The 26,577-nt window shown below is 38.3% G+C and overlaps 1 protein-coding gene across 1 annotated transcript in view; it reads right to left on the reverse strand.

Annotated features, from left to right (window-relative positions):
- Positions 1 to 26,577, reverse strand: part of LRP2 (LDL receptor related protein 2) — a 231,935-nt gene that overhangs the window by 131,325 nt on the left and 74,033 nt on the right. The window contains exons 10-17 of the mRNA XM_054476935.2: positions 21,864 to 21,992; positions 19,354 to 19,523; positions 18,376 to 18,599; positions 16,748 to 16,954; positions 14,052 to 14,254; positions 11,936 to 12,076; positions 9,947 to 10,150; positions 686 to 878 (exon numbers count right to left, since the gene is read on the reverse strand). Coding sequence (XP_054332910.1) covers positions 686 to 878; positions 9,947 to 10,150; positions 11,936 to 12,076; positions 14,052 to 14,254; positions 16,748 to 16,954; positions 18,376 to 18,599; positions 19,354 to 19,523; positions 21,864 to 21,992 — 1,471 coding nt within the window. The remainder of the gene's footprint in view (positions 1 to 685; positions 879 to 9,946; positions 10,151 to 11,935; positions 12,077 to 14,051; positions 14,255 to 16,747; positions 16,955 to 18,375; positions 18,600 to 19,353; positions 19,524 to 21,863; positions 21,993 to 26,577) is intronic.

Raw genomic sequence — 26,577 nt, forward strand, 5'->3', positions numbered from 1 at the left:
GATCTGATGAGATTATATATCTAACGGAAGCACAGAGATGGATGTTCCCTGGGTAATCAGGCATTAGTGAGTTAGCAGCCATCTTTTTTATCATTCCACTCATATACAACACATAGCTCAGATTTGTTCTAAATAAACACAGTTCCTGTTAAACATATTTAAATAAGAAAAGTAGGAACCAAAAAGGAATACTGTGAACTCTTCTGTCTTTCCTTGTCTGGAACCACCAATTATAGAATGGTAAAACATGAAACTTTGTGGTCTGAAAAACTTTTTATTCTGAAAACTACTGAATGATTAAGCAAATTTTGCTAAGCTTTATATCAATATATTAAAGCAGGGAAAGAATTTGGGTCTTTCCTGTTAATTCTGTTGCCTATTCACTCCTTTTCTACTGAATCTATATCACATTGTTTGGTCCTCTGCAACTGTGAAAAAAACTACTCTTCTATGAAGACTGAGAAAGCCAAAAGTTAGAAGAAATGTTTTGGGTTTAAAAACAATTTTTTTACTCCCCCAGAATAAAGTTTTTTGAAGGAAAAAAGAAATAAAATTTAAGGTGATTTCAACTTATACAGTTCAATATTATATTTGCTGAACTTACCTAAATCCCTAGGGCATCACTTTTCAATGACTGTAAAAGACATACCGTTTCAAGCTCTTAGGAAAACATGAACACACTTACCCGGCAAAAGGATGAACTACCACTGATCGTGGGTTATTTAAATACTGAACTACTGTGCGTCTCGTTTTATCAGCTAGCCTCATGACACCGATACTCTTGTAATGAGAGTCTGTCCAATAGAGATTCTTTGAAATCCAATCAAAAGCCAAACTTTCAACATTTTCCACCCTGTTAGCTGCGAGAATTTCTCTTCCTATAAGTTAAAATATGGACATGTTTTAAACTAAGTATATTTTGCAAGGCATCTATTTTCCTACTAATGCATACTGAAATTTTGTGTCAGAGTTACAGCATATTTCAGGAACACATGTGGAATTCTTTAAAAAAAAAAAAAACTCTGTAAGCTGCTGAGCAATAACATGAGATAAACCTAGAATCTATCCATTCCTCAAACTTTGGATCTCAAAGAGTAGATATGATACTGACAAACAGAACCAGGAATGGTATGGCCTGGATTTACTCCCGTGTCCGACCTTCCAGAAAAAAATTTCTCATTGTAGAATATCTGAAGAAGAGATACCTGAGTTCACCTACTACCACCCGGAGACAGCTCTGATAAGCTGACACCACCAGGTACGACCTGAGGGTAACCCTGATGTATCATCGCCCAACCCTCTCATCAACAGTCTTCCACAGCCACAAAGTTGCCAAGTTTTGAAAAGACCAGCAGAGATACCAGAAAGGAAATCAGAACTGATTTAAAAAAAAAAAATTCACTTTCCTCTTTATGGAGTTGTTATGCCTTCTTTTACCCTCTTTTTTCTTTTTTTCACTAAAGAAAATCTGAATCAGAATAAACAGCCATACCTCTTTCTTTTGCAGTAGGAAGAAAAAAAAATCCTACTACTTTTTCTCTTCATTTATTCAGCAAATTGTGAAAAGAAAGTTCTCTATGTGATAGACAGCCAAATATATATTTAGAAAACACAATACTGCTAATAGTGTTAATAATTACAGCTTAGATTAAATGAGCACTTACTAGGAGGCAGAAACTGGACCAAGTACTCTACATGGATTCATCCATCCTCACAGCCACTCAGTCATGTAGGTATTAGTATCGTTCCTATTCTACAGATGAGGGAACCAAGTCAAAGAGAAGTTAAGCATCTGGAAAGAAGTGTGGACACCACCCTCAAGGTAATTCATAGTGAGGTGGTGAAAGAGGAGGAGGCAACTAGGCCAAGAGACAAAAGTAAAAGAGTAATGAGTGCTGAGATGGAGAGATGCATAGGATGGTCTGAGAGCACAGATTCCTAATGGACCACATGGCAAAGTGGAGGTCTGGGGTGGTTGACAGACACAGAGACTGAAAACTCCACATGTTCTACAAGTGTGGCTGGAGGTTAATGAGTTAATGATAGAGGCTAAAAGAGAGGGAGATGTCCATGATGACCACCAGGTGGGGATGGGGCATCAAGGAAGGGGTGAGTGGTCATGTCCTTCCTCTAAGGCCTGTGAGAAGTTGCATGAAGCATCCACTTAGACATGTTGGTTTAGAGGTGATTGTAGGATATCCAGGTGACGTATCCAAAAGGCAGCTGGCACTATGGGTCTGAACCTCAGAGAGAGAACTTGCATAGAGATTTTTATCATGACCTACAGAAAGGCTTGCTTGGTCTTTCCCTCATTCCCTAGGTTAGGAGGAAAAACACTCAGTAAATGCACTATTATAAAAGTCTCCCCACAATTATTTATAGTTGCTACATAGATAGTAATCAAAGGCATGAAAGGTGTGAAATTATTCAGAGAGAGGAGGACCAATGTTGAACAACAGATTTACAGTTTTTTATACAACAGGCAAAAAAGAAAAGATCTCCAGGGTACACTAGAAAAAAAAATGATCAAGAAATAGGAGGAAATCCAGGAGTATGCTGTCATAGAAGAAAGAATTTTTGAGAGAAGATGGCCGAAGTACCAAATACAGGACTGATAGGCGTTATTTAATTTAGCAAGAAAGAGATTAGAGGTGACCAGGATGAGAGGGGTGTCAGCCACCTGGTGGGCAGATTGCAAGAGTTGAGTAATCAATGAGAAATGTGGAAGAAGGGTAGGAAAGTGCAAATCAATCTTGCAAGAAACTTGACCATGAAATGCAGAGAAGGGGTTATCACTAAAGAGGAACAGGGAGTGAAGGGTAAGTTGAATATTTTTTAGGATGGGAGAAACTTGAGCATATCTGATCATAGGGAAAAGTCTGCAGAAAAAGAGAATTTGGAAAAGAGAAGGTATCATTGATGGAGGGAGTTCTCCTGAGGGCTTCATTTAGCTAATCCTGACTTTTAATATGATTTCTTTTTCTTTTTCTCTTTCTTTTTCTTTAGAGACAGGTCTTACCTAGACTGGAGTGCAGTGGCACAATCATAGTTCACTGCAGCCTCAAACACCTGACCTCAAGTGATCCTCCCAAGTATCTGGCACTACACCACACCACCACATTGGCTAATTTGATTTCTGACAACTCATTTCCTGCATATACTGTGTACTCATTCAAAAAAAAAAAAAATGTAATGCCTCCCTCACCAAAGCATACACAGTTTAACCACTGACTATGAGGAATATTTTAAAAGGTAGGTTGCTCAGCATATGGACTTGAAGTTTACCAAAAATACGATGAGAATTCCAGATCAACAAAACAGAAGGAAGCTGACCTGTGGAGGTGCCTATGGGAGACTTGGCCTGCATGCAGCTGAGAAACCCAATACTACCTTTTGCTGAGAACTAAGCTCGACTGCAGTTCTCCAAGCTCAGTGGGCCTGATTCTAAGTCCTCAGAAAAGATAATTTCTCATTCAAAATAGCAGATTGACAAACCAAACATGTTTGTCTCCTCTTCCTCCCAAATTCTACTTAAAAGACAGTAAAATAACAGCAGATGAGCAATTCCAACAAATGTTTGAAAAGTAAGGTATTGGAGGAGTGATAACTCAATCAAAAAGGGGAAAATACTACAAACTAAGTGTCAACAGAAGAGAGACACACACCCACATATGCAGAAGCCTCAGTGCACTCACACTCAGAGGCACAAGGTCCTAAGAAAGGCAGGGGCGAGGAACTAAGGGGCTCAGATAAAGTCAAGATAAGGAGCAATCCAATGCCTATGTCCCTCCCAGATCCTGAGTGTCACGCCACTCCTCTATCTCCTCTAAGGGACCACAGATTTTCTCTGGAGGAGCTGAAGCAGAATGGCTATGGGTTCAAGGCACAGTCCTCAACGGAGAACTGAGATGGATGTGGAACTGAGTACAGGAGGATTATAGGAATACTGAAAGGGCGCCCTCAGCTCCCTTTCCTCTGCCCACTCCCAGAACAGACCACCATCTCCCCACATCTTCCCCTTACCCCAAGAAGGAGAATGAAGGCATCTATGAAGGAGAAATTAATCACCCCCAGAACAGACCACCATCTTCCCACATCTTCCCCTTACTCCAAGAGGGAGAATGAAGGCATCTATGAAGGAGAAATTAATCACCCCCAGAACAGACCACCATCTCCCCACATCTTCCCCTTACCTCATGAAGGAGAATGGAGGCATCTATGAAGGAGAAATTGATCGTCTCCAGAAAAGACTCACTAATGCTGCCTTGGGGAGCAATCTGGCAACCAAGCCACCTTCCTGCCTGAAGCTCACCAGCTGACAAGGCCTATCCACATGTACAGACTTCCAGGTCAGGTTTTATAACCTCACCCTTAATACCAAACTAGCAACTCAGACATTTGGAGAAAGCTTCCATCAAAAAGAAGAAAGTTGAAAAGAAATCGAAAGGAAAAGGAATCCAGAGAAAATGGAAACAGAGGAAGATTAATTTTTAATGTCATATCCATATCCATATCAAGGTCATATCCACAGAAATGGTACTCAGAATGGCACTGGACTCAACACTAGATATTGGAGGTCACTGGAGCAAAGTCTTCAAATTCCCGATTTAAATTAACTTGCAACCTGTACCCAGCCAAACAGTCAAGATGGAGAGCAAAATAAAACACTCACAGACATTCAAAGACTCAAAATACATGCCACCTACTTATGCTTCTCAGGAAGCTATCATATAACGTGTTTCAGCAAAATGAGGAAAGAAATCTAGAAAAAGAAATAAATGGCCTGCCACAAACAGAAGGTCCGGCACAGGGCAGTGGCAAAGAGAAGTCTGTGCACCAGGCCAGAGAAAAACAAGTCCCAACTGGAACACAGGATAGGGGTCTCCAGAAAGAAAAAAAAATTATAGATTGTGTTCTGTCTTTGTACGGGCATTTGATAGAGCTATTGGAGCATTTGGGGAAAACACATGATTGTTATATTAAAAAACTAAGCAAATGAAGATGGGGCAATTGTCAAAAACTGTCAAGAAATGTCATCCTAGAATACTAATTGGCTGAGCAGTGAACAATATTTATATTTATATTATGTTAATAATATAAACATATATGATTAATTTAACCCAAAATTATAATCTAGCTTTTTAAGGAGAATGGGGGGAGGGAAGTCAGAAGCTGGGAGAGAAGAATGGTGTAAGAAAGCAAAATGCTCACCTAGAACAAGGAAGTAAATATCAAAAATGATAAATCAAGAAATAGAAGTATAAACAAAGCATTTAGAAACATGGAGACAAACAAAAGAAGAAAGAGTCAAAAGAGCTGTTCCCTCCCCAGAGCAGGTCTGGATTAGGGGCAGGGGAGGGTGGGCAATATGGTTTTATATTGATAACAGATAAATGATATCCAACATTTACTGAATATTTACTATTTTCTAGCCATTACTCTAGGTGTTTACATGTATTAGCCAAAAATTCTCTCAACAACCTTATGAGCAATGTATGAACTGCATATTTTTCAGACTAGAAAATTGAGGCAAAAGGAAATTGAGTAATTTGCCCAAAGTTACAAAGCTAGGAAATGTGGGAAGCTGGAATTCGGAACCAGGCAGTGTAGCTCCTAAGCTGGCTCTCTTAGTTGGTATGTTATATTGCTTACAAATTTTATTACTATTACAAACCAAACCATTGGCATTTACATAGTCCAGCGTCCCTGAAGAGATGTCTTCCCCTGTAATCAATCTGGTTGCTTGAGTATGAAAAACAGCTTCTAGTCAATTAATCTGTTAATGGCTCTCATACACTTGACATTTCTTTTATGTTAATATTGGTCATTGTTAAAATACACACACATTTGTAACCTTTTTTTTTTTTTTTTTTTTCTCCCAGATAGGATTGCACTCTGTTGCCCAAGCTGGAGTGCAGTGGTATGGTCATAGCTCACTGCAACCTGGATCTCCTGGGCTCAAACAATCCTTCCATTGCAGCCTCCCAAGTAGTGGGGACTACAGGTACATGCCACCACATCTGGCTAATTTTTTTCTTTTTTTGGTACAAGTGGAATCTCACTATGTTTCTCAGGCTGGTCTCAAACTCCTGGCCTCAAGCAATCCTCCCATCTCAGTTCCCAAAAATAACTTGTTTCTAAAATAAAGGAAAGGTGTTTGTTTTACCTTAATCCATAAAAAAGCAATAAATTTATTTTCCCAATCTAAAACTATTTAGGAAGCTTAGTAAAGTCTCTGCTTACAGAACTCTCCACCCCAAATCAACAGAATATACATTCTTCTCAGCACCACATCGCACTTATTCCAAAATTGACCACATAGTTGGAAGTAAAGCACTCCTCAGCAAATGTAAAAGAACACAAATTATAACAAATTGTCTCTCAGACCACAGGGCAATCAAACTAGAACTCAGGATCAAGAAACTCACTCAAAACCACTCAACTACACGGAAACTGAACAACCTGCTCCTGAATGACTACTGGGTACACAACGAAATGAATGCAGAAATAAAGACGTTCTGTGAAACCAGCGAGAACAAAGACACAACATACCAGAATCTCTGGGACACATTTGAAGTACTGTGTAGAAGGAAATTTATAGCACTAAATGCCCACAAGAGAAAGCAAGAAAGATCTAAAATTGACACCCTAACATCACAATTAAAAGAACTAGAGAAGCAAGAGCAAACACATTCAGAAGCTAACAGAAGGCAAGAAATAACTAAGATCAGAGCAGAACTGAAGGAGATAGAGACACAAAAAAACCCTTCAAAAAATCAATGAATCCAGGAGCTGGTTTTTTGAAAAGATCAACAAAATTGATAGACCACTAGCAAGACTAATAAAGAAGAAAAGAGAAGAATCAAATAGACACAATAAAAAACGATAAAGGGGATATCACCACCATCCCACAGAAACACAAACTACCATCAGAGAATACGATAAACACCTCTATGCAAAAAAACTAGAAAATCTACAAGAAATAGATAAATTCCTGGACACATACACCCTCCCAAGATTAAACCAGGAAGAAGTTGAATCCCTGAATAGTCCAATAACAGGTTCTGAAATTGAGGCAATAATTAATAGCCTACCAACACAAAAAAAAGTCCAGGACCAGACGGATTCACAGCCGAATTCTACCAGAGGTACAAAGAGGAGCTGGTTCCATTCCTTCTGAAACTATTCCAATCAAAGCAAAAAGAAGGAATCATCCCTAATTCATTTTATGAGGCCAACATCATCCTGATAACACAGCCTGGCAGAGACACAACAAAAAAAGAGAATTTTAGACCAATATCCCTGAAGAACATTGATGCAAAAATCCTTAATAAAATACTGGCAAACCAAATCCAGCAGCACATCAAAAAGCTTATCCACCACGATCAAGTTGGCTTCATCCCTGGGATGCAAGGCTGGTTCAACATACACAAATCAATAAACATAATCCATCATATAAACAGAACCAAAGACAAAAACCACATGATTTTCTCAATAGATGCAGAAAAGGCCTTTGACAAAATTCAATAACCCTTCATGCTAAATCAAATCAATAAACTAGGTATTGATGGGACGTATCTCAAAATAATAAGAGCTATTTATGATAAACCCACAGCCAATATCATACTGAATGGGCAAAAACTGGAAGCATTCCCTTTGAAAACTGGCACAAGACAGGGATGCCCTCTCTCACCACTCCTATTCAACATAGTGTTGGAAGTTCTGGCCAGGGCAATCAGGCAAGAGAAAGAAATAAAGGGTATTTAATTTGGAAAAGAGGAAGTCAAAGTATTCCTGTTTGCAGATGACATTGATTGTATATTTAGAAAACCCCATTGTCTCAGCCCAATATCTCCTTAAGCTGATAAGCAACTTCAGCAAAGTCTCAGGATACAAAATCAATGTGCAAAAATCACAAGCATTCCTATACACCAATAACAGACAAACAGAGAGCCAAATCATGAGTGAACTCCCATTGACAATTGCTTCAAAGAGAATAAAATACCTAGGAATCCAACTTACAAGGGATGTGAAGGACTTCTTCAAGGAGAACTACAAACCATTGCTCAGCAAAATAAAAGAAGACACAAACAAAAGGAAGAATGATCCATGCTCATGGATAGGAAGAATCAATATTGTGAAAATGGCCATACTGCCCAAGGTAATTTATAGATTCAATGCCATCCCCATCAAGCTACCAATGCCATTCCCATCAAGCTACCAATGACTTTCCCATCAAGCTACCAATGACTTTCTTCACAGAATTGGAAAAAACTACTTTAAAGTTCATATGGAACCAAAAAAGAGCCTGCATTGCCAAGACAATCCTAAGCCAAAAGAACAAAGCTAGAGGCATCACGCTACCTGACTTCAAACTATACTACAAGGCTACAGTAACCAAAACAGCATGGTACTGGTACCAAAACAGAGCTATAGACCAATGGAACAGAACAGAGCCCTCAGAAATGATACCACACATCCACAACCATCTGATCTTTGACAAATCTGACAAAGAAATGTGGAAACAAGAAATATGGAAAGGATTCTATATTTAATAAATGGTGCTGGGAAAACTGGCTAGCCATATGTAGAAAGCTGAAACTGGATCCCTTCCTTACACTTTATACAAAAATTAATTCAAGATGGATTAAAGACTTAAATGTTAGACCTAAAACCATAAAAACCCTAGAAGAAAACCTAGGCAATACCATTCAGGACATAGGTGTGGGCAAGGACTTCATGTCTAAAACACCAAAAGCAATGGCAACAAAAGCCAAAATTGACAAATGGGATCTAATTAAACTAAAGAGCTTCTACACAGCAAAAGAAACCACCATCAGAGTGAACAGGCAATCTACAGAATGGGAGAAAATTTTTACAATCTACCCATCTGACAAAGGGCTAATATCCAGAATCTACAAAGAACTTAAACAAATTTACAAGAAAAAATCAAACAACCCCATCAAAAAGTGGGTGAAGGATATGAATGGACACTTCTCAAAAGAAGACATTTATGGAGGCAACAGACACATGAAAAAATGTTCATCATCACTGGCCATCAGAGAAGTGCAAATCCAAACCACAATGAGATACCATCTCACACTAGTTAGAATGGCAATCATTAAAAAGTCGGGAAACAACAGGTGCTGGAGAGGATGTGGAGAAATAGGAACACTTTTACACTGTTGGTGGGACTGTAAACTAGTTCAACCATTGTGGAAGACAGTGTGGAGATTCCTCAAGGATCTAGAACTAGAAATGGCATTTGACCCAGCTATCCCATTACTGGGCATATACCCAAAGGATTATAAATCATGCTGCTATAAAGACACATGCTCACGTATGTTTATTGCGGCACTATTCACAATAGCAAAAACTTGGAACCAACCCAAATGTCCATCAATGATAGACTGGATTAAGAAAATGTGTTACATATGCACCATGGAATACTATGCAGCCATAAAAAAGGATGAGTTTATGTTCTTTACAGGGACACGGATGAAGCTGGAAACCATCACTCTCAGCAAACTATCACAAGGACAGAAAACCAAACACCATATGTTCTCACTCATGGGTGGGAATTGAACAATGAGCACACATGGACACAGGATGGGGAACATCACACACTGGGGCCTGTCATGGTGTGGCGGGATGGGGGAGGGATAGCATTAGGAGATATACCTAACATAAATGACGAGTTAACGGGTGCAGCACACCAACATGGCACATGTATACATATGTAACAAACCTGCACATTGTGCACATGTACCCTACAACTTAAAGTAAAATAGTATAAATAAATAAATAAATAAATAAATAAATAAATAAATAAAAAAGACTCTGCTTAAAAGTTAGATACTGAGTTTTAATTATCAAGTTATAAGTATCATTACAATAAACAGGCACAACATGCACACACACACACACACACATTAACCTTTCTCACCTGTGCCATCAATCTTTTGCTTAAAAATCATGTGTTTTGACATATCTGAAAAAAAGATAGTGCTGTCCTGGGCATCAAAATCAATCCCGACAAAGAAAGAAGGATTCCCCGAAACTGGAACCATGACATCTTCCTGGGTAGACAAGGTGAACGGGATCCCACGAATAGCAACTTGGGATGAAAAAATGAGGAAATTCTGAACAGCTGTAGGAAGAACACAGCACAGTCAGTCACAGCATGGTTCTTTCCCCTCCTCCCAAATTCCAGATAAATGCATCCACAGAGCAAACTTTAAATTATAAAATATAATTCTGAAATAAATGTAAAAATAAATTTTTGGAAAGCATAGTTAGAAATAATACAGGGAAGAAAAAAAGATAAGCAACTATGAGGGAGATACAAGTATTAGAATCTTCCTTCTTCCTAAGAAATGTATCCTTAAAATTTATTTATATGAAAAATGATATCCATATGCTTAATTTATAAAATAGGAGATATACCTAATGTAATGATGAGTTAACGGGTGCAGCACACCAACATGGCACATGTATACATATGTAACAAACCTGCACATTGTGCACATGTAACCTACAACTTAAAGTAAAATAATATAAATAAATAAAATAAAAATGACTGCTTAAAAATTAGATACTGAGTTTTAATTATCACGTTTTAAGTGTCATTACAATAAACAGGCAAAACATGCACACACACACACACAGAAACCTTTCTCACCTGTGCCATCAATCTTTTGTTTAAAAATCATATAGAGCTAAACTCTATAGTAATTCCGTAACAATCCTCAAGTTGGATTAACTTCTGCATAGAGATCTACACCAAGAACCTTACTGTAGATACCAAGATAATTAACAGCAATCAGAAATATAAAGATATAAAGGAGTGAAAGCAGGGAAGGAAGGGGAGGGATAAAGGAAATAGGTAAGAAGTGATGTTTAAAAGCAAAGAGGAGATTGCGACAGGATGTCAGGGAAATCAAGAAGATGAAGGAGGTATGCCCAAGACAAAGATAAAAATCGCAGTAACGGAATTTAAAAGCAAAATTATTAGACAACGCACTATTGATATAATAGTTAGAAATACATGTTTTTTTAATGAGGGTGATTTTTCTGAATCTAAAACTACCTAAGAAGTTAACAAATTTGTCTGGGTTAGAATAAGATAATTTGTATACTACGCTAGAAACAGCAACATCTGGAGAGCAAGAATTTGTCACAGGCACAGAAAGGAGAGTTGTAAAAGTGAAAATAAGAAAAACAAATATTGTAGGAGTGCATTTCATCATTAGCTGGGGCCCAGGCAATGGCTTAAGTGTGAATAGATGTGTAGGAAACCAAAGAGGAAGAAAGGAAACCTTCAAGGTAAGAATGAAATCAGGAATATGGAGGCAGATACAAGAAAGTTTGAACTGAAAGGTGAAAAACTGTGTGAGGAACTGAGCCACCCCAATGCTCAGGAGTTTACTTTGGAATACAGAGAGAAAAAAAAAAAGCCAGATAAGATTCAGATGTGATTACCTGGTTGAAAGGGGCATACGTGGTGGTCTAGGAGAAGTCAAAGTGGGGAGAAGTACAGTACTTCCCCTCAAAGTTAAGGCTAACATCTAAAGTGGAAAAGATACACAGTATAGAAAAGAGCTCAAAGTTCAACCATATGGAATTTCAAGATCATAGTTAATAGGAGAAAAAGGCTTCAGGAGACAAAGTGGGAAGGGAACCCAAGAAAACCTTAGATAGAGGATTAAAGCAAAATCCCAAAAGACAGAAATTTACATTTTCAAACATAGGTCTGTGTATAGTAGAAGTGGTGCCTACCGAGGAAGACACCCTGTGGGCTACAGAAAGCTTATTTGCAGTCAAGAAGTTAGACAGGGAGCTTGTCCAGTTCAAGAGCAGCAGCTAGTCTAGTTAGAGGTTTGGACACACATACACCTGTATCACCTGCCAACAACATCCAAAACAGACTTCTTACCAATGCAGCGGCGCTCATCTGTATCCAGTTGGAAGCCGAATGTGCACTTGCAACGGAAACCCAAACCATCATTATCTGTTCTGTGGCTGAGGACACAGACCTGCTCACAGCCCCCATTGTTATCTTTACACGGATTGGTAGCTGGAGGGAAAAATGCACAGGGTTAAATCACAATTAGAAATGTGTAACTATCCAAGACACGAAGCCACTTCCAGCCCTTTTCACCTATAGGTGAAATAGAGTAATGGATTAGCAACGTGTTGAAAACATTACTACTGGTTACTACTGAATACATCCACATCTGGCTACACTAACCCTCCCAATTTCACTGCTGCTCTCCCATCCACTCTCCAACTGACGGTGGCAAAAAAAAGAAAGGACTCCTACAACTTTCTCCCCAATAATTATGTCAGAGTATGTCTGCTATCCTCCATGATTAGAAATAACTTTCAAAATAAAACCCACACTTCACTGCTTTTTTGCCATTTGTAGGATATAATAAATATTACTCACTGGATGCTTACTTTGTAAGTAAACCAACTTAACCAACAGCTCTAAGAGGTTAAGTGTTAGTCCTCCTGTTTTACAGAGGAGAAACCAAGAATCTAAACAGTTAAATAACTTGCCCAACATTATTCAGCAGCTAAAGCTAAACAGCTTGACTAGGATTCAAAGCCAGATCTGATTCCAAAACCTTAAATGTCTGCAACACAAATCAGTTTATACTTCCAAAAGCCACTCTCAAAGTAGTGACCTTAGGAAGAGCACTGCCACAGCTAGAAATTTTATATTTGCTTTTAAAATTGTCTTCTTAGCCTTTGACTTATTCTTTAAAATATTCTCTTTATCTTCTCAGGTGGATTGATCTGGAGAAACAATAGGCAGATGTCATTCTGAGCCAAATAACGAAAATAGTAATTTGAGTGATCACATTGATCATTGATCTAATGGATCTAATGTGAGGGCAGGTGTGAGTTTAGTTGTGAATTGAGTGTAAAAACTATTCAAAATAGATATTTCCAAAAATGTTTTCAGATAAAATATCTATTTTTAGACAAGTTCATACTTTCCCAGGATGATGACATTGAAGGAGATTCATCTGAATGTGTCAGTTCTAGTGGTTGGGCTTTTGTTAAGTTAACCGCATTACTTTGTAGTCTTTCTTCATCCTAAATAGATCCATCACTTAACATGAGAGTTTTAGAGCAAATCTGTTTTCCTCTAAATTATTGTTCACCAATATTAAGCTTTCTACCAACATAATGTAGTTTATGTTTCTTTTTCCTTGATCCACAAGCAAATACAGAAAAGAGCCATATACAGTCCTGATAGATGTATCAAAGCTCAAGCTATAACCTGGAAACATAAACAAAGCTTATGATAGGCCAGGTGCAGTGGCTTACGCCTGTAATCCCAACACTTTGGGAAGCCGAGGCAGGAGGATCGCTTGAAGCCCGGAGTTCCAGAAAAGTCTGGCCAACATAGTGGAAATCCCATCTCAGAAAAAAGAAAAAGAAAAAATCACGTGGTAAAATAACAGGAGAAGACTAAGCAGTGTCTGAATCAAAATATTTCTTTTTTTAAAAAAAAAATGACCAGCCAGAGAGACACCAAACCCAGTTGGCCTATGACAGATTAAACAGAACCAAAGAACAGGTGCCATACATATGCAACAGAGAAGAAAAAAATAGCTCTGACACTACCGAAAATGGACACTTAGACATGTCATTTTCTTCTGTGGTACCTGTTTCCTTAACTGTAATATTAGAAGTTTGAAATAGACGTCTTTCCCAGTAGAATGAGGATAGGTATTTTGGTTTGGTTTGTGAGCTGCTATACCCCCAAGCATCTTTGCAGGTGCCATTAAACATCTGTTAAATAAATCTCTAAATTCCCTCTAGATTTGGCATTTAACTCTGAAATACATCAGTTTCTTCAGAATGCTCCTAATCTGCAGAACCAGTTTCAGAGAGTTTAACACTCTGGGTAACCCTTCATATACTTGAGAATGCCACCCAAATCACATAAGACCCCTCATTATTAACTTCCAAAACTTTGAGAAAACCTTTCCACCAAGTCCGGTACCAAGCATGGTTACCACTGTTCTGAGGCTTACCATAGGGCTGTCTGAGGGAATGGTAAACAGTCACTCCATAGGGCCTCAGGGAAGCCTGGTAGTACACTTGTGGGTTGGTCTCTGTGAACTTGTTTGCCTTCAGCACGGCCATCTTTGTCCAATCAGTAAAGAACACCTGACCTTCAAATAAGCTTATTCCAAAGGGATGAGGAATGAGGGAGCCTCCATGAACTACAGTTTTCCTGTTATAAAAGACACATATATATCATACAATTTGCTAGTTTTGCTTTATTATAATTAAAGCTGTAGTTAGCTCAATTAAATGCCTGAAAAGCTAAATAATTTCTTGTCACAAATACGGAATAGATAGAAAAGATACATTTTAGATGTATACATATTTCCATCTACATATGATAGAAGGATTTTCATGTTGTCTCTTGGAAAAGACCCTTGAGACTTACATTCCAGTCCCAGTCAATCCTTTAGCTTGTCCTAGACTTTTTTGGAATTTACTGTTTTCCCTTTTGTTCTTCATTCCTTTTAGGTTGCCCCACATCTAAAGGGCTAAGATGTGAAATAGCATTTTGAATACCATAGGTGAAAGAGTATACCAAGACTTTGGAAGTCTGGGAAAAGATGCCTTTGCCAATTATTTTCCACTGCACCATTGACCATTTCCTAGCAATTAGGGAGCAGGACAGTGAGTGGTAGGGTTCAAGCCCCAGCAAACGCCCAGATCTGTTCCTGATGTCACTGTAAGGAGAGCAAGAAGCAATGCCACTACCACTCTTATGCATCTGCTTGATGGAACTATCAACTGATCATACTTGTAATGGAGGCCCAAAGCCACTTAACTGGGAAGAAAACAGAAGTAAAATTAAGCACTAAGCAAAGAGAGGAAATCAACAACGCCCCCCATGACTATGTCTCCATAAACAATGATTCAGTTAGATTCATGAACAGAGTGAGGCAGAGGACGGTTGATAAGGGAAAACTCTTATTTTCTTTATTTTGGCGTAATACAAAGACCTCAAAGAAAAATCTTAGCATCCCCTGAAAACTAAAAAGGACAATAGAGCTCTGAGAAAAGACTTGAAGATATTAAAGCTGGGAAACACACTAAACGGGAGTAAACAAAGAAACCTAAGGTGGCAGGTTAGTGCACACTTTGAAACATTCTATAATGACATGGTACATTAAGATTAGAGAATAGTTTCTTTTTCAGTTAGCAAATTCCAAAACCCTGAATGCCACCTGCTGGCAAAGCGAGAGGCAATGACTTTATGATTTCAGCTGTACTTGTGAGCTTTAATATTTCTTTGATGTTTCTTCACAGCCAGCAAACCACTCAAATCTTTTTGAAATTCCATTGATTTTTATCTTTTATGCTTTCCTTTTTTTACTTCAGCAAAAGTTAGACTATATAATATAATGCTAAAACAACCCAAAGAGAAAAAATTTAAGCAATTTCACAATTATTTTATGTGACTTATTGGGTTAGCTAATTTTTTCATAAAATTTATTCATATTCTCCTTATGGAAGCCAGTTTCAGTGGTAGGAAGTCACCGTATTAATACCCAATACTTCATTTAACCAAGCAGAGATTGTTCCAAGGATATATAATCCAATGGCAAACTGTGATATTATCCTTACAAAATGGAAATACAAGAGGAAACAAAACTATAATATTGCTTTCATTGAGAAAACAATAAAATCAAGTCATTGGGAAAATTTAAGTTAACCAGCCTATTTGCTGAATCCACAAAGAATAATATTTTGGGTCAAAATTTGAAGAACATATTTTAGCCAATTTTTGAAAATACCAAAAGGAGATGATCTAAAATAGTTTTTTTTAACATTAAGTTATAGTTATCTCTAATCAGAGTAAAAAGATGAAAAAAAATGTGCCATATTCGGCCAGGTGTAGTGGCTCACGTCTGTAATCACAATACTTTGGGAGGCCGAGGCAGGTGAATCACTTGAGGTTAGGAGTTTGGGACCAGCCTGGGAAACATGGTGAAATTTTATCTCTACTAAAAATACAAAAATTGTCAAGCATGGTGGTGTATGCTTATAATCCTAGCTACTGGGGAGGCTGAGGCAGGAGAATCACTTGAACTTGGGAGGCGGAGGTTGCAGTGAACCGAGATCGCATCACTGCACTTCAGCCTGGGCGACGGAGTGAGACTCCATCTCAAAAAAAAAAGCCATATTCTACATTCAAATATTGCTGTTTAAGTATCTTTGTATAGCAGGTAAAAATACAATACAAAGAATTTCTCCTTGAAATTTGAAATATATAAGAGCAGAGTAAAATCCAATTAATTCCCAATAGGCAACATCAAATACCTAATACAACATGTATTTATTGGGGGAAGGTTAGAAAATTAAAAGGGAAAGTGATCTTGAGAAACAAAGCACAAATGAACTCAGGAGTGAATGAAAATAATGTGCATCATGTGGGACTAGGGGAGGAGTTGGAGAGGAGAAATCAAAGAACAAATGCTGGAGGTTATATTTAATGAGCGTTTACCTCTTGTGTTATGGGACACAAGAAAAGTTAACAAAACAGAGCAGGTCACTTCATGCAAATGTCAGTACAAAGGTCATTAAAGCTATCATGTCCACCAACAAAGCAATATTTTAATTCTGGTCCTTTGATATTTCTCTCCAGCCATTTTATGCACTTTCCCTGCAACTTATAAAGCCATAAGCCATAAAAAATACTTCTTACCTTTGAATTCCATCATAAGTTACAGTTTCAATGTAATCAAACCGAGAGTCAACCCAGTAAACACGCTTCGATATCATATCCAGAGTTACCCCAGCAGGCCATCCCAGCTTTGTTTTCACCAAGTCTTTACGGTTGCTGCCATCCATGAATGCCCTTTCCAGCTTAGGTTCCCCAGAAAGGCTCTCCCAATCTGAGAAAAATAAATAACTACAAAAGAAAAACAGAAGATGAAAGAATCTGGTATTTTACAAGTTAACCTGGGAATTTTTTTTTAATAGTGTGTTTGGATCAATGGAAATTTTATCTGGCTGATTAGAGAACCACAGTATAAAACAACACGGAAATTAAGTTTTTTTTTTTTTTAAAGAGACTGTGGGGGTCAATCAGGAGCATCAACAGTTCCAAATAGCAACTATTATGATGCACCAATATGGCAGTCTAAAAGTTCATATTCAGCCAGCCAGGCACAGTGGTTCATGCCTGTGGTCCTAGCACTTTGGGAGGCCAACGCAGAAGGATCGCTTGAGGCCCATGTTTCGAGACCAGCCTGGGCAACATGGCAAGACCCCATCTCTACAAAAATTAAAAGATTAGCCGGGCATGATGGCACTTGCCCATAGTCTCAGCTACTCAGGAAGCTGAGGTGGGAGGATTGCTTGAGCCCAGAAGTTCAAGTCTGCAGCATGCCGTGATTGTGCAGCTGCACTCCAGCCTGGGCAACAGAGCAAGAACCTGTCTCAAAAAAAAAAAAATTCATATTCACCTTCTGAACTTTCTCCTCTGTTTCCTTTATTTGTCCTTTGCTTCTCTTTTTTACACCCAGGAAAACTTACAAATACCTTTCAAAAGAAGCTATCAAGCCATTTTGCTCCTCAGTTTTCCATTCTGAGGCACAGAGAACATTTCCATCATTTTCAAGGAAGGATAGCTGATATAATGAAGCAGAACTGAATAATCTTCATTCACCAAGACTAAAATAGCCTAAAGCTTATCCAAGGGTCCTAAGACCCAATTGTGAAATTCTAGGAGAAAGCTAAGTCTCCTGTAACACTTCTCAAATGTGAAGATTGGGAAATTTAAATTTAAACCTGGAGAAAAGCATTATCGGTATTGCTGGGTTGATTCAGACTGAACAACTTGTAATGAGATATTAGCATTGATACCTGAATCCCAGCCTGTATCAAGAAAGTTCTGAAAGGAATAGTTCCAACCTCCATCTTTAAAAATCTTTACAGCTAATTCATGTTAGAGTAATCATCTTAACAATAATGAAACATAAGTAATGTTTAGTTGTAATAATATTATTAGATTGAGTTAGAACACAGAATCCAATCTCTTAGCTAGGAAAACGTGGCAAACACTAAGAATAAAATTCATAGTCCCAAAACAACAAGTATTTTTAGTACACCAGTAGGTGTGTTTGGGTGACATGTCCTCAAATAGGATTATATTTAATAAACTCTCTTAAAGCTTCTATAAATAAGGGCACAAAATAGACATGAGTTCTAGAGTATAGAGCCTAAAAGAAATCAGAATGAGCCTTCGATTAATCCAGTGGATATTCAGTGTATAGAGGGAGAGAGAAAATTCTAAAAATACAGGAATCAATATGTTTTCACATCACTTACCCAACAGTTGGGTCCACGGCAATTCCTCTAGGATGCCCCAAGTTTTCAGTTATAAGGGTAACCCGGTAGTTTCCATCTAAATTTACCATATCTATGCGGTTGACCTTGGTTTCCACCAGATAGATTTTATTATTAACCCAGTCCACAGCCAGGTTCTCTGGGGTTTCAACAGAAACATTGAGAACCTCTTGGATATTTAAACCATTAATGTCAACTGAAAAAACCTGAAAGAAAAACCAAAATTATTATATTTCTTCAGCATCACTAACTACATGGTTTGTTTTGATTTTTTTTAGCTATAATCAAATCAGAATTGCTAAAAATCTAAATTCTCAATTTTCAGAAATTTCATGCAAGTTATAATTTAAATAAATGAGAATTGTATTAATGGTATCATAAAATGTAAGAAGAAATAAATAAAATTCCATAACTCTTTAAGAGTTTCTGAAATTTATGTTTCAAAAATCTCCATTGCATTACTCCAAGATGAAATTAAACCCATCACACTTTCCAAATAAGACAGTGGAACAAAATTTTGGCCATTAAACAAAATACTGTCAATATTTGTTACTCAATCCTGAATTACAGTTCCATTTAGAAGATGCAGCTAAAAATCTGATTTTTATCATCCAGAAAAGCAGTGTGCTTTTTACATTTTAAATGATCAAATTTCAAAAATTACTACCAAATATCTATCCAGTTTTGAAAGAATGTCTACTATTTCTTTTAATTAGGCTCTTGGACTCCACTTCGAATAAAATTAAAAGTTGCTCAAGGCTAATCCATATAATAGACTGCTTTGTTTAATAGGTCACATGTAATAGTATAGCATGGAAAAGGTGCTGATTAACATAAAATATCTCAAGGGCCTTTTTTGTTAGAAAACAAAGGAACTTTCCCCTCTACTCCCTCTAAAAGTGAAAAGCTATCAACACTTTGTGCTCAGGGTTCCATTCAGCTCCTGAAATTTCTATTTACCTTATTTTGCACGGTGTCTGTCCAAAAAACTCTTTGCAGGTGATAGTGGAAAGCCACACCCACGGCCACTCCACGATTCTGAGACTCCACTAGGATCCGGAAGCTCCTTCCATGAATATCACCAATTAACAAATCCCGACCATTGGAGAAGATAATGGAGGCCTCGCCAACTAAATGCGAAGAAGGAAGGCATCACCACTCCTTCAGGTGAGCAAGGATGGTGAAGTAGCCTACAACTGATATGCTTTCTGCTTTTTCCAATGCTATCTTCTACGTTGTCTTACCTGATTTTAACATAAACCTCTGAGGCAGACAGATAGCTATCATTCTATCCATTTTACAGAAGGGCAAATTGAGGCACAAAAAGGCTTAATGAAGTGTCCAAAATCTCAGTAAGTTAGGAAGAATTTGGTAAGAATTCAAGCATTCTGGATGCTAGTCCAATGCACTTTCAATGACACTGAGGAGAGTATTTCTCAGATATTTTCAAGACTCCTTGATGATATGGGCACCTTGGCCCCATGTGCAACTTTAGATTTTGTTAAACACAGAAGACATTTTAAAGATTACCAGGAAATCACTCTGAAAAAGATGGTAATGGTGGTTCCAAATCCGTTCTGTCTGTTTACTTACAGGTATGCAAAATGATATATGAACAAGGTATTAATTGCAGTCTTATTGGCAATAGCAAAAGATAAGGAATGATATAAAAGTTCATCAGTAGAGGACTAGTTAAACAAATTATGAACATAAAAAAAGGAATATTATGACATTATAAAAAAATAATTAAGGCCGGGAGCAGTGGCTCACACATGTAATCCCAGCACTTTGAGGGACTCAGGTAGGCGGATCACCTGAAGTCTGGAGTTCGAGATCAGCCTGGCCAACATGAGGAAACCCCGTTTCTACTAAAAATACAAAAATTAGCTGGGCGTGGTGGTGGGGGCCTGTAATCTCAGCTACTCAGGAGGCTGAGGCAAGAGAATGGCTTGAATCCGAGAGGTGGAGATTGCAGTGAGCCAAGATGTTGCCATTGCACTCCAGCCTGGGCAACAAGAGCAAGATTCCGTCTCAAAAATAAATAAATAAGGCCGGATGCGGTGGTTCATGCCTGTAATCCCAGCACTTTGGAAGGCCAAGGTGGGTAGATTATGAGGTCAGGAGATCGAGACCATCCTGGCTAACATGGTGAAACCCCATCTCCAATAAAAATACAAAAATTAGCTGGGTGTGGTGGCAGACACCTGTAGTCCCAGCTACTCGGGAGGCTGAGGCAGAGAATTGCCTGAACCCGGAAGGTGGAGGTTGCAGTGAGCCAAGATGGCGCCACTGCACTCCAGCCTGGGCAACAGAGCGAGACTCATTCTCAAAAATAAATAAATAAATAAATAAAATAATTAAGAAATAACTTCACGTGCTGATACGGAAAGCTCTGGAAAATATCTTGAGTACATTCACAAGATGCAGAACTGTGCAAATAGTTTACTACCATATATAGATATATAAGTACAGTTAAATATCTATATTTGTACATTCTTGTTTATTCATTAAAAAATCTCTAGAACTAAAATAAAGAAACAGCAATTACTCATAGGAAAGAGGAAGTGAAGGGGAATAGTTATGGAGGAAGGCATTTCACTACATATCTTCTTATAATTTAAAATTTGTGAATATATAAATATGTTACCTATGCAAAAATAAACACATTGAATTGTTAAAAATCCGCTGAACTGAAAAGTTACTACACAGCAAATCAGGTATTTCTACACAAAAACAAATAGGAAATAGGACATTCTTCAGTCATGGGAGCAGTTAAGTTTCAGAAGACACCAAAGACACTTCAAAATGAAGTGTGAAATAACTATTGGAAAAAATAGGAGTTTATATTGAGACCTTCGTCCGGAGAAATCAACAGCAACAAAATGCTTTGGAGCCCTCATCTATTTTTTGCAGATTTTCTCCATGACTTTTCTCTACTACTCTGTACTACTCTGTACTACTCTCTAGTTTTCACGGTCTTACATTGATTCCAACAAATTATCCAGAGTTAGGGCATTCAAAAAATTTTTAATCCAAATTTAGCATGTCCATTTGGAAATACCCCTAAATTTTGCAAGAACACTGTGAAAATTATTTCTATAGATAGTTGTCACCTACTTTTGTGGTAGGTAATTAATTAAAAGTTAGATGTACAAGCCAATCAAATGTAGGCATAGCATTTATTCCACAATTAAAGGTGGGTGACATGATAGCCTAGGCAAAGTAAACAAGCAACCAATTAAAAAATATTAATAATGGTCACCATTAATCGACAAATTGGTCCTTAATAATCAAAGTATGAAATTAATGTTGACCAATTTTTCTAGGCAGTAGGAGCCATCCCTGATTTGTAATGATAAAGCCCTGCCAACAGCATAAATACTGATAACTCTGTTGTCATCAGAAGGAAGGAAAGAAGGTATTAGAATCTGTTTACTGTTCAGAGATACAGGTGTCCATAATTTACTCACAGGAATCATTAGCTTTGCAATACTGTCCACGCTCCAAGATATACCCTTCTTCACAGTGGCACAGGTGATGGCCAGGTCGGCTTTCACACTTCTGGTCACAAATTCCCCATATCTGGCAATCATCAAACTCTGCCATATGGAAAATACACATTTGTAGTCAAGGTTATCAGCATTTATTAAGCACTCTCTGACAAAAATCCTAGATAAGATGGCCAAGAATGTGGTGTTGCCCATGTCTAAATAAACACCCTGTGGAGTTAGGCATAGGTTCTAAGAATTTATAACAACCATCTTCATGTAAGGAAAAAGAGCATTTACATCATTTTTTAAACCTACATGAAGGATAACTTTACAGAAAATGCACAACACTTCCTGAATTCATAGCCCTATGGTACTGCATTTCATTTCTTAATGTTAGTTTACAAATATATAAATTTTGGTGTAAATGTTTCCCTTTAATACTATGCTTTCCAATATGGTAGCCACTAACCCCCTGTGGCTATCTAAATGTATCTTTAGATTAATTAAAATAAAATTAAATTAATAATTTGCTTTCCTAGTCACTTGCCACATTTCAGGTGCTCAATAGCCACATATGACTAGTGGTTACAACATGAGAGAGTGAAGATACACATTTACATCACTGCAGAAAGTTCTATTGGACAGGACTATTTCTGAATAAAGTAAGACCTGCCTATAGACAGTCCCTCAGGAAGACACAAATCTATGACTGCAATAAAGTATTTGGAAAGGTCTATTTACCCAGCTGTCTTTCCTCTGATGTCAAAAAATTATAACCAAAATTAAATTGAACTTATTTTCAAGACATCAAAAATTTTTTCTCCTCTACTTATTGGTTAACTTATTATTCACTCGTTTAGTAAGTGTTCATTGAAATTCCCTTATATGACAGAGCTCTGTTCATTACCAGAGAAGTCCCAGTTCTACTGTGTAAAAATACTTCCAATATAATTGACATAAACAATAGAATATGGAGGGGAGAACACAACAAAATATTAAAAGAGTCTTTCTTAAAGACTATAAGGCTTCAGGGGTGCAGAAATTGGTACATCTGACTTTCCAAGTCCACGTCCACTCTCCATCATCCTTCACCCTGCTCGCTTCCCTGGGAAGATGACCTATGCAAACTGTAACAATAGAGTTCCCACACCCTCTGGTTTCAGGAAGTTCTCAAGTAGATTATAATTTCTGAAACCACTGCACTCCCAAATCTAGAATTCTCCAGATTTCTATGATCTGATTACATTTGCAGCAACTGTCAGAGTTGTGAATTGGGTTCAACCATTCCTGCTGGGTGGCCCACCATTCCATAACCCGCCAAAAGGCCAAGTTTCTTCTCTTTTCTTTTTTTTTTTTCTTTTTTTTGAGATGGAGTCTCAGTCTGTTGCCCAGGCTGGAGTGCAGTGTCACAATCTCGGCTCACTGCAACCTCCACCTCCCGGGTTCAAGCTATCCTTCCACCTCAGCCTACCGAGTAGCTGGAACTACAGGTGCGCGCCACCACACCCAGCTAATATTTTTGTATTTTTAGTAGAGACGGCATTTCCCCATGTTGGCCAGGCTGGTCTCAAACTCCTGATCTCAAGTGATCAGCCCGCCTTGGCCTCCCAAAGTGATGGGATTGCAGGCATGAGCCACCGCATCCAGCCCCAAGAAGGTTCTTCTAATGATCCCATTTTCCCTGCAGATTAAACATAACAACATGAACCAGCATATCTTTCTTTCCAAGGACCGTGACTAACCAAAGGAAAAAAAACCCAGCCCAATCTGGATACCAAGTGAAAGGCCACGTGAGGGTGTGAAATGCCCTCACTGATGAATCCCTTCTGTCCCCTCAACTCAGCCCTGAGAAAGCTCCACCTAAGGCTTTGCCTCAGCAGGAAAAAAAGTACAGGACATTCTCCCTCAAACCCCCAGAATGTCATAACTTCATTTTGAATGCTAGATCCATGAGACTACGTCTAAGGATCTGGAGTCACTCTAAGCAGAAGTTCTGATGTCAAACAGAAAGAAACCAAAGGTGGAGAAGTCATAACTAGGAATTCTGTAGCACAAATGCCCTTCCTATCACCTGCACTACAAGTGGTTTAAAGATTTGAATGAGTGGGCCAGGCACGGTGGCTCACGCTTATAATCCCAGCACTTTGGGAGGGTAAGGTGGGAGGATTGCTTGAGTCCAAGGGTTTGAGACTAGCCTGGGCAATACGGCAAGGGTTTATCTGTACTAAGAATTAAAAAAAAAAAAAAATTAGCCAGGCATGGAGGTGCGTGCCTGTAGTCCCAGCTATTCGGGAGGCTGAAGTGGGAGGCTGCAGTGAGCGTGATCATGCCACTGCACTCCAGCCTGGGCGACAGTGAGACCCTATCTCAAAAAACAGGATTTGAATGAGTGTATAAAATTGCTGTCACTTTTGTGACAGTAAGATTGTATCCTTGGATCACTATAGAGAAATATGAAGGTTAATTAACATCCATCAGCAGCTAGCATGAAGACAAGAAAAATAAAAGTAGAATTGAGGGTTTTCATGAGAGTAGAAAAGATAGTGGAAACCACACAAAACACTAAAACACTACTTTACAATCCCCCTCTCACTCCAATACCTTTATCTATTTTTCTTTCCTTTTTATTCTTTGTCTCCTCCCACCAACAAATACTGCTGTGAAAATAATTCAAAAACCCCTTTTTAACTGAGACCCCCTTGGCCACCCTCTGATCCATCTGGCTGTGTGAAACCCCATCATGCTGAATGACCTCCCTGCCCTCACTCTGCACCACGATGTCATTCTGTCAACAAACAGCATGTCCTGTCAATCAGAAACAATGAGCCCAGTAAACTGCTTCAGCATGCCTCAGAGCTTCCACTGCCAGGTCAAGACTACCAGAGGCAGATGAATGGTAGAAAGACACAAGATTTCGTGTCAGGATTATTCAATGTTATTCTTGATTACCACCGAGGTATTCACTAGGGAGCCATGTCTAAGATAATAAATGTTGCATAGGTTTCCAACACCTGAAGCCTGTGTAATGTGTCAGCCATGCAGAGGGTTATAGCCATACAGAGAGTATTTGTTGAAATGAAATGCTTCAGAGAGCAAACCAAAGCAACAATTCCCCTAAAAATTCAGCTCAGCCGAAACAAGTGTAACTAGTTTCCTAACGTCATGTATTTAAAGAGTTCTCTATAAAGACAGAAAAATACAGTCTTCTTTGAAACAAATGTGAAATAAATGTTAACCCAGCCTCAAAACTCAGAGGCAAATGACACATTCTTGAAGGACAGCAAAGGTCACAGAAAAGGTCTCTGCAGGTGGCAGGAGGCCTCATATTCACAAAGGCCCTCAAATGTAGACTTTTCAGATTATCTCCAAATGAGGTTGTCTGTACTAAAGTCCCAGAAACGTGCTGGCGGGAATGAAACAAGATGTCTGTTGTGGAACTTAAAATTAGTGCCCCAGTATTAGAACACACTATTTCCAATGTGTTATTAATTGTGGTATCTTCTCTAATCCTGAAATTATCTTGTGCACACATAATACTGCAATATTCTGCCTTACATTCACTAGTAGGTTAAATGCAAAATTTTATAAAGCAAGAACCTTGTTACGACAGCCTTTCACTTTGTAAGGGGCTATTGAAAATTGAAGTGGCCTGAATCTCTGACATTTAGGAAGCCCTAGACATTTGGAAATACAACCCAAGGCTCACCACAGACTTATATGTTGGAAAATATGGAAAATGTGTTATCTGGGCTCTAGGGTGGAACAAAAAACTGAGAACAGCTTGTAGGCCATCACAAGACTGAATTGGGGATTCTGAAAGAACAAATCACTTTTCCTGAAAGGACTTCATGGCCTATCAAGTTTCAACTGTAAGACAGCTCAGCCCCAACTCCTCTTTGGGAGCTGATAAAGGAAAAAGAGAGAAAAGCTGATGTAATACTGAGAATGTGGCTTCTGGTATTTCTGTTGGAACTTCTTTTCTACTAAGAGAAAAGGAAAATGCCTAAAGAACTAAAAGGCTGGGAATGGGATTGGCAGCTGGGTAGCAGTGAAGGGGGGCAAAGGAGCCTGACATTTGCCAAAGACACGGGAGTGGCCTCACACCCACAGACGAACCCCACTCTGAGCAGAAGTGAGGCTGCCCCTCTGCCCAGGGCTGCCTGAAATCCAGGCAGGGCTCCCAGAGTCAGGTCACCACCTAACCAATAAGGGCATTCATGTGAAAAGTATCTGTAAATTACTTGAATGCATCCCAATATAATGGTAATGATAACAATAAAACACAAAACGTGTCCTGCAATCTTATTTAAGTCCAGCTGCAGATCATAACTTTTATTTATAAAATGTTTTAAAATGATTAGAAATTTGGGGGCCTTCTTAAATTATTCCAGAGTTCACTTAAGTCACTTGATCTTAAAGTACCTTGTTGAATACAGTTACTTCAGAGGAGCAATTAGATGGGCAACTTTGGGACGTGGTCCTGATATTAAAAACCTACAGTTACCCACTATGAACACAAAGAAAAGCTCAAATGGATTGTTTCACTGGATATAAAAATCCAATTTTTTTTTGGCATATGATAGGCAAGTGAGCCCAACAATTATAGTTTTTTTTCTTTTTATTATTATTATTATTATTATTATTATTATACTTTAGGCTCTATGGTACATGTGCGCAACGTGCAGGTAAGTTA

Source organism: Pongo pygmaeus, chromosome 11, assembly GCF_028885625.2.
Source record: "Pongo pygmaeus isolate AG05252 chromosome 11, NHGRI_mPonPyg2-v2.0_pri, whole genome shotgun sequence".
Lineage (NCBI taxonomy): Eukaryota > Metazoa > Chordata > Mammalia > Primates > Hominidae > Pongo > Pongo pygmaeus.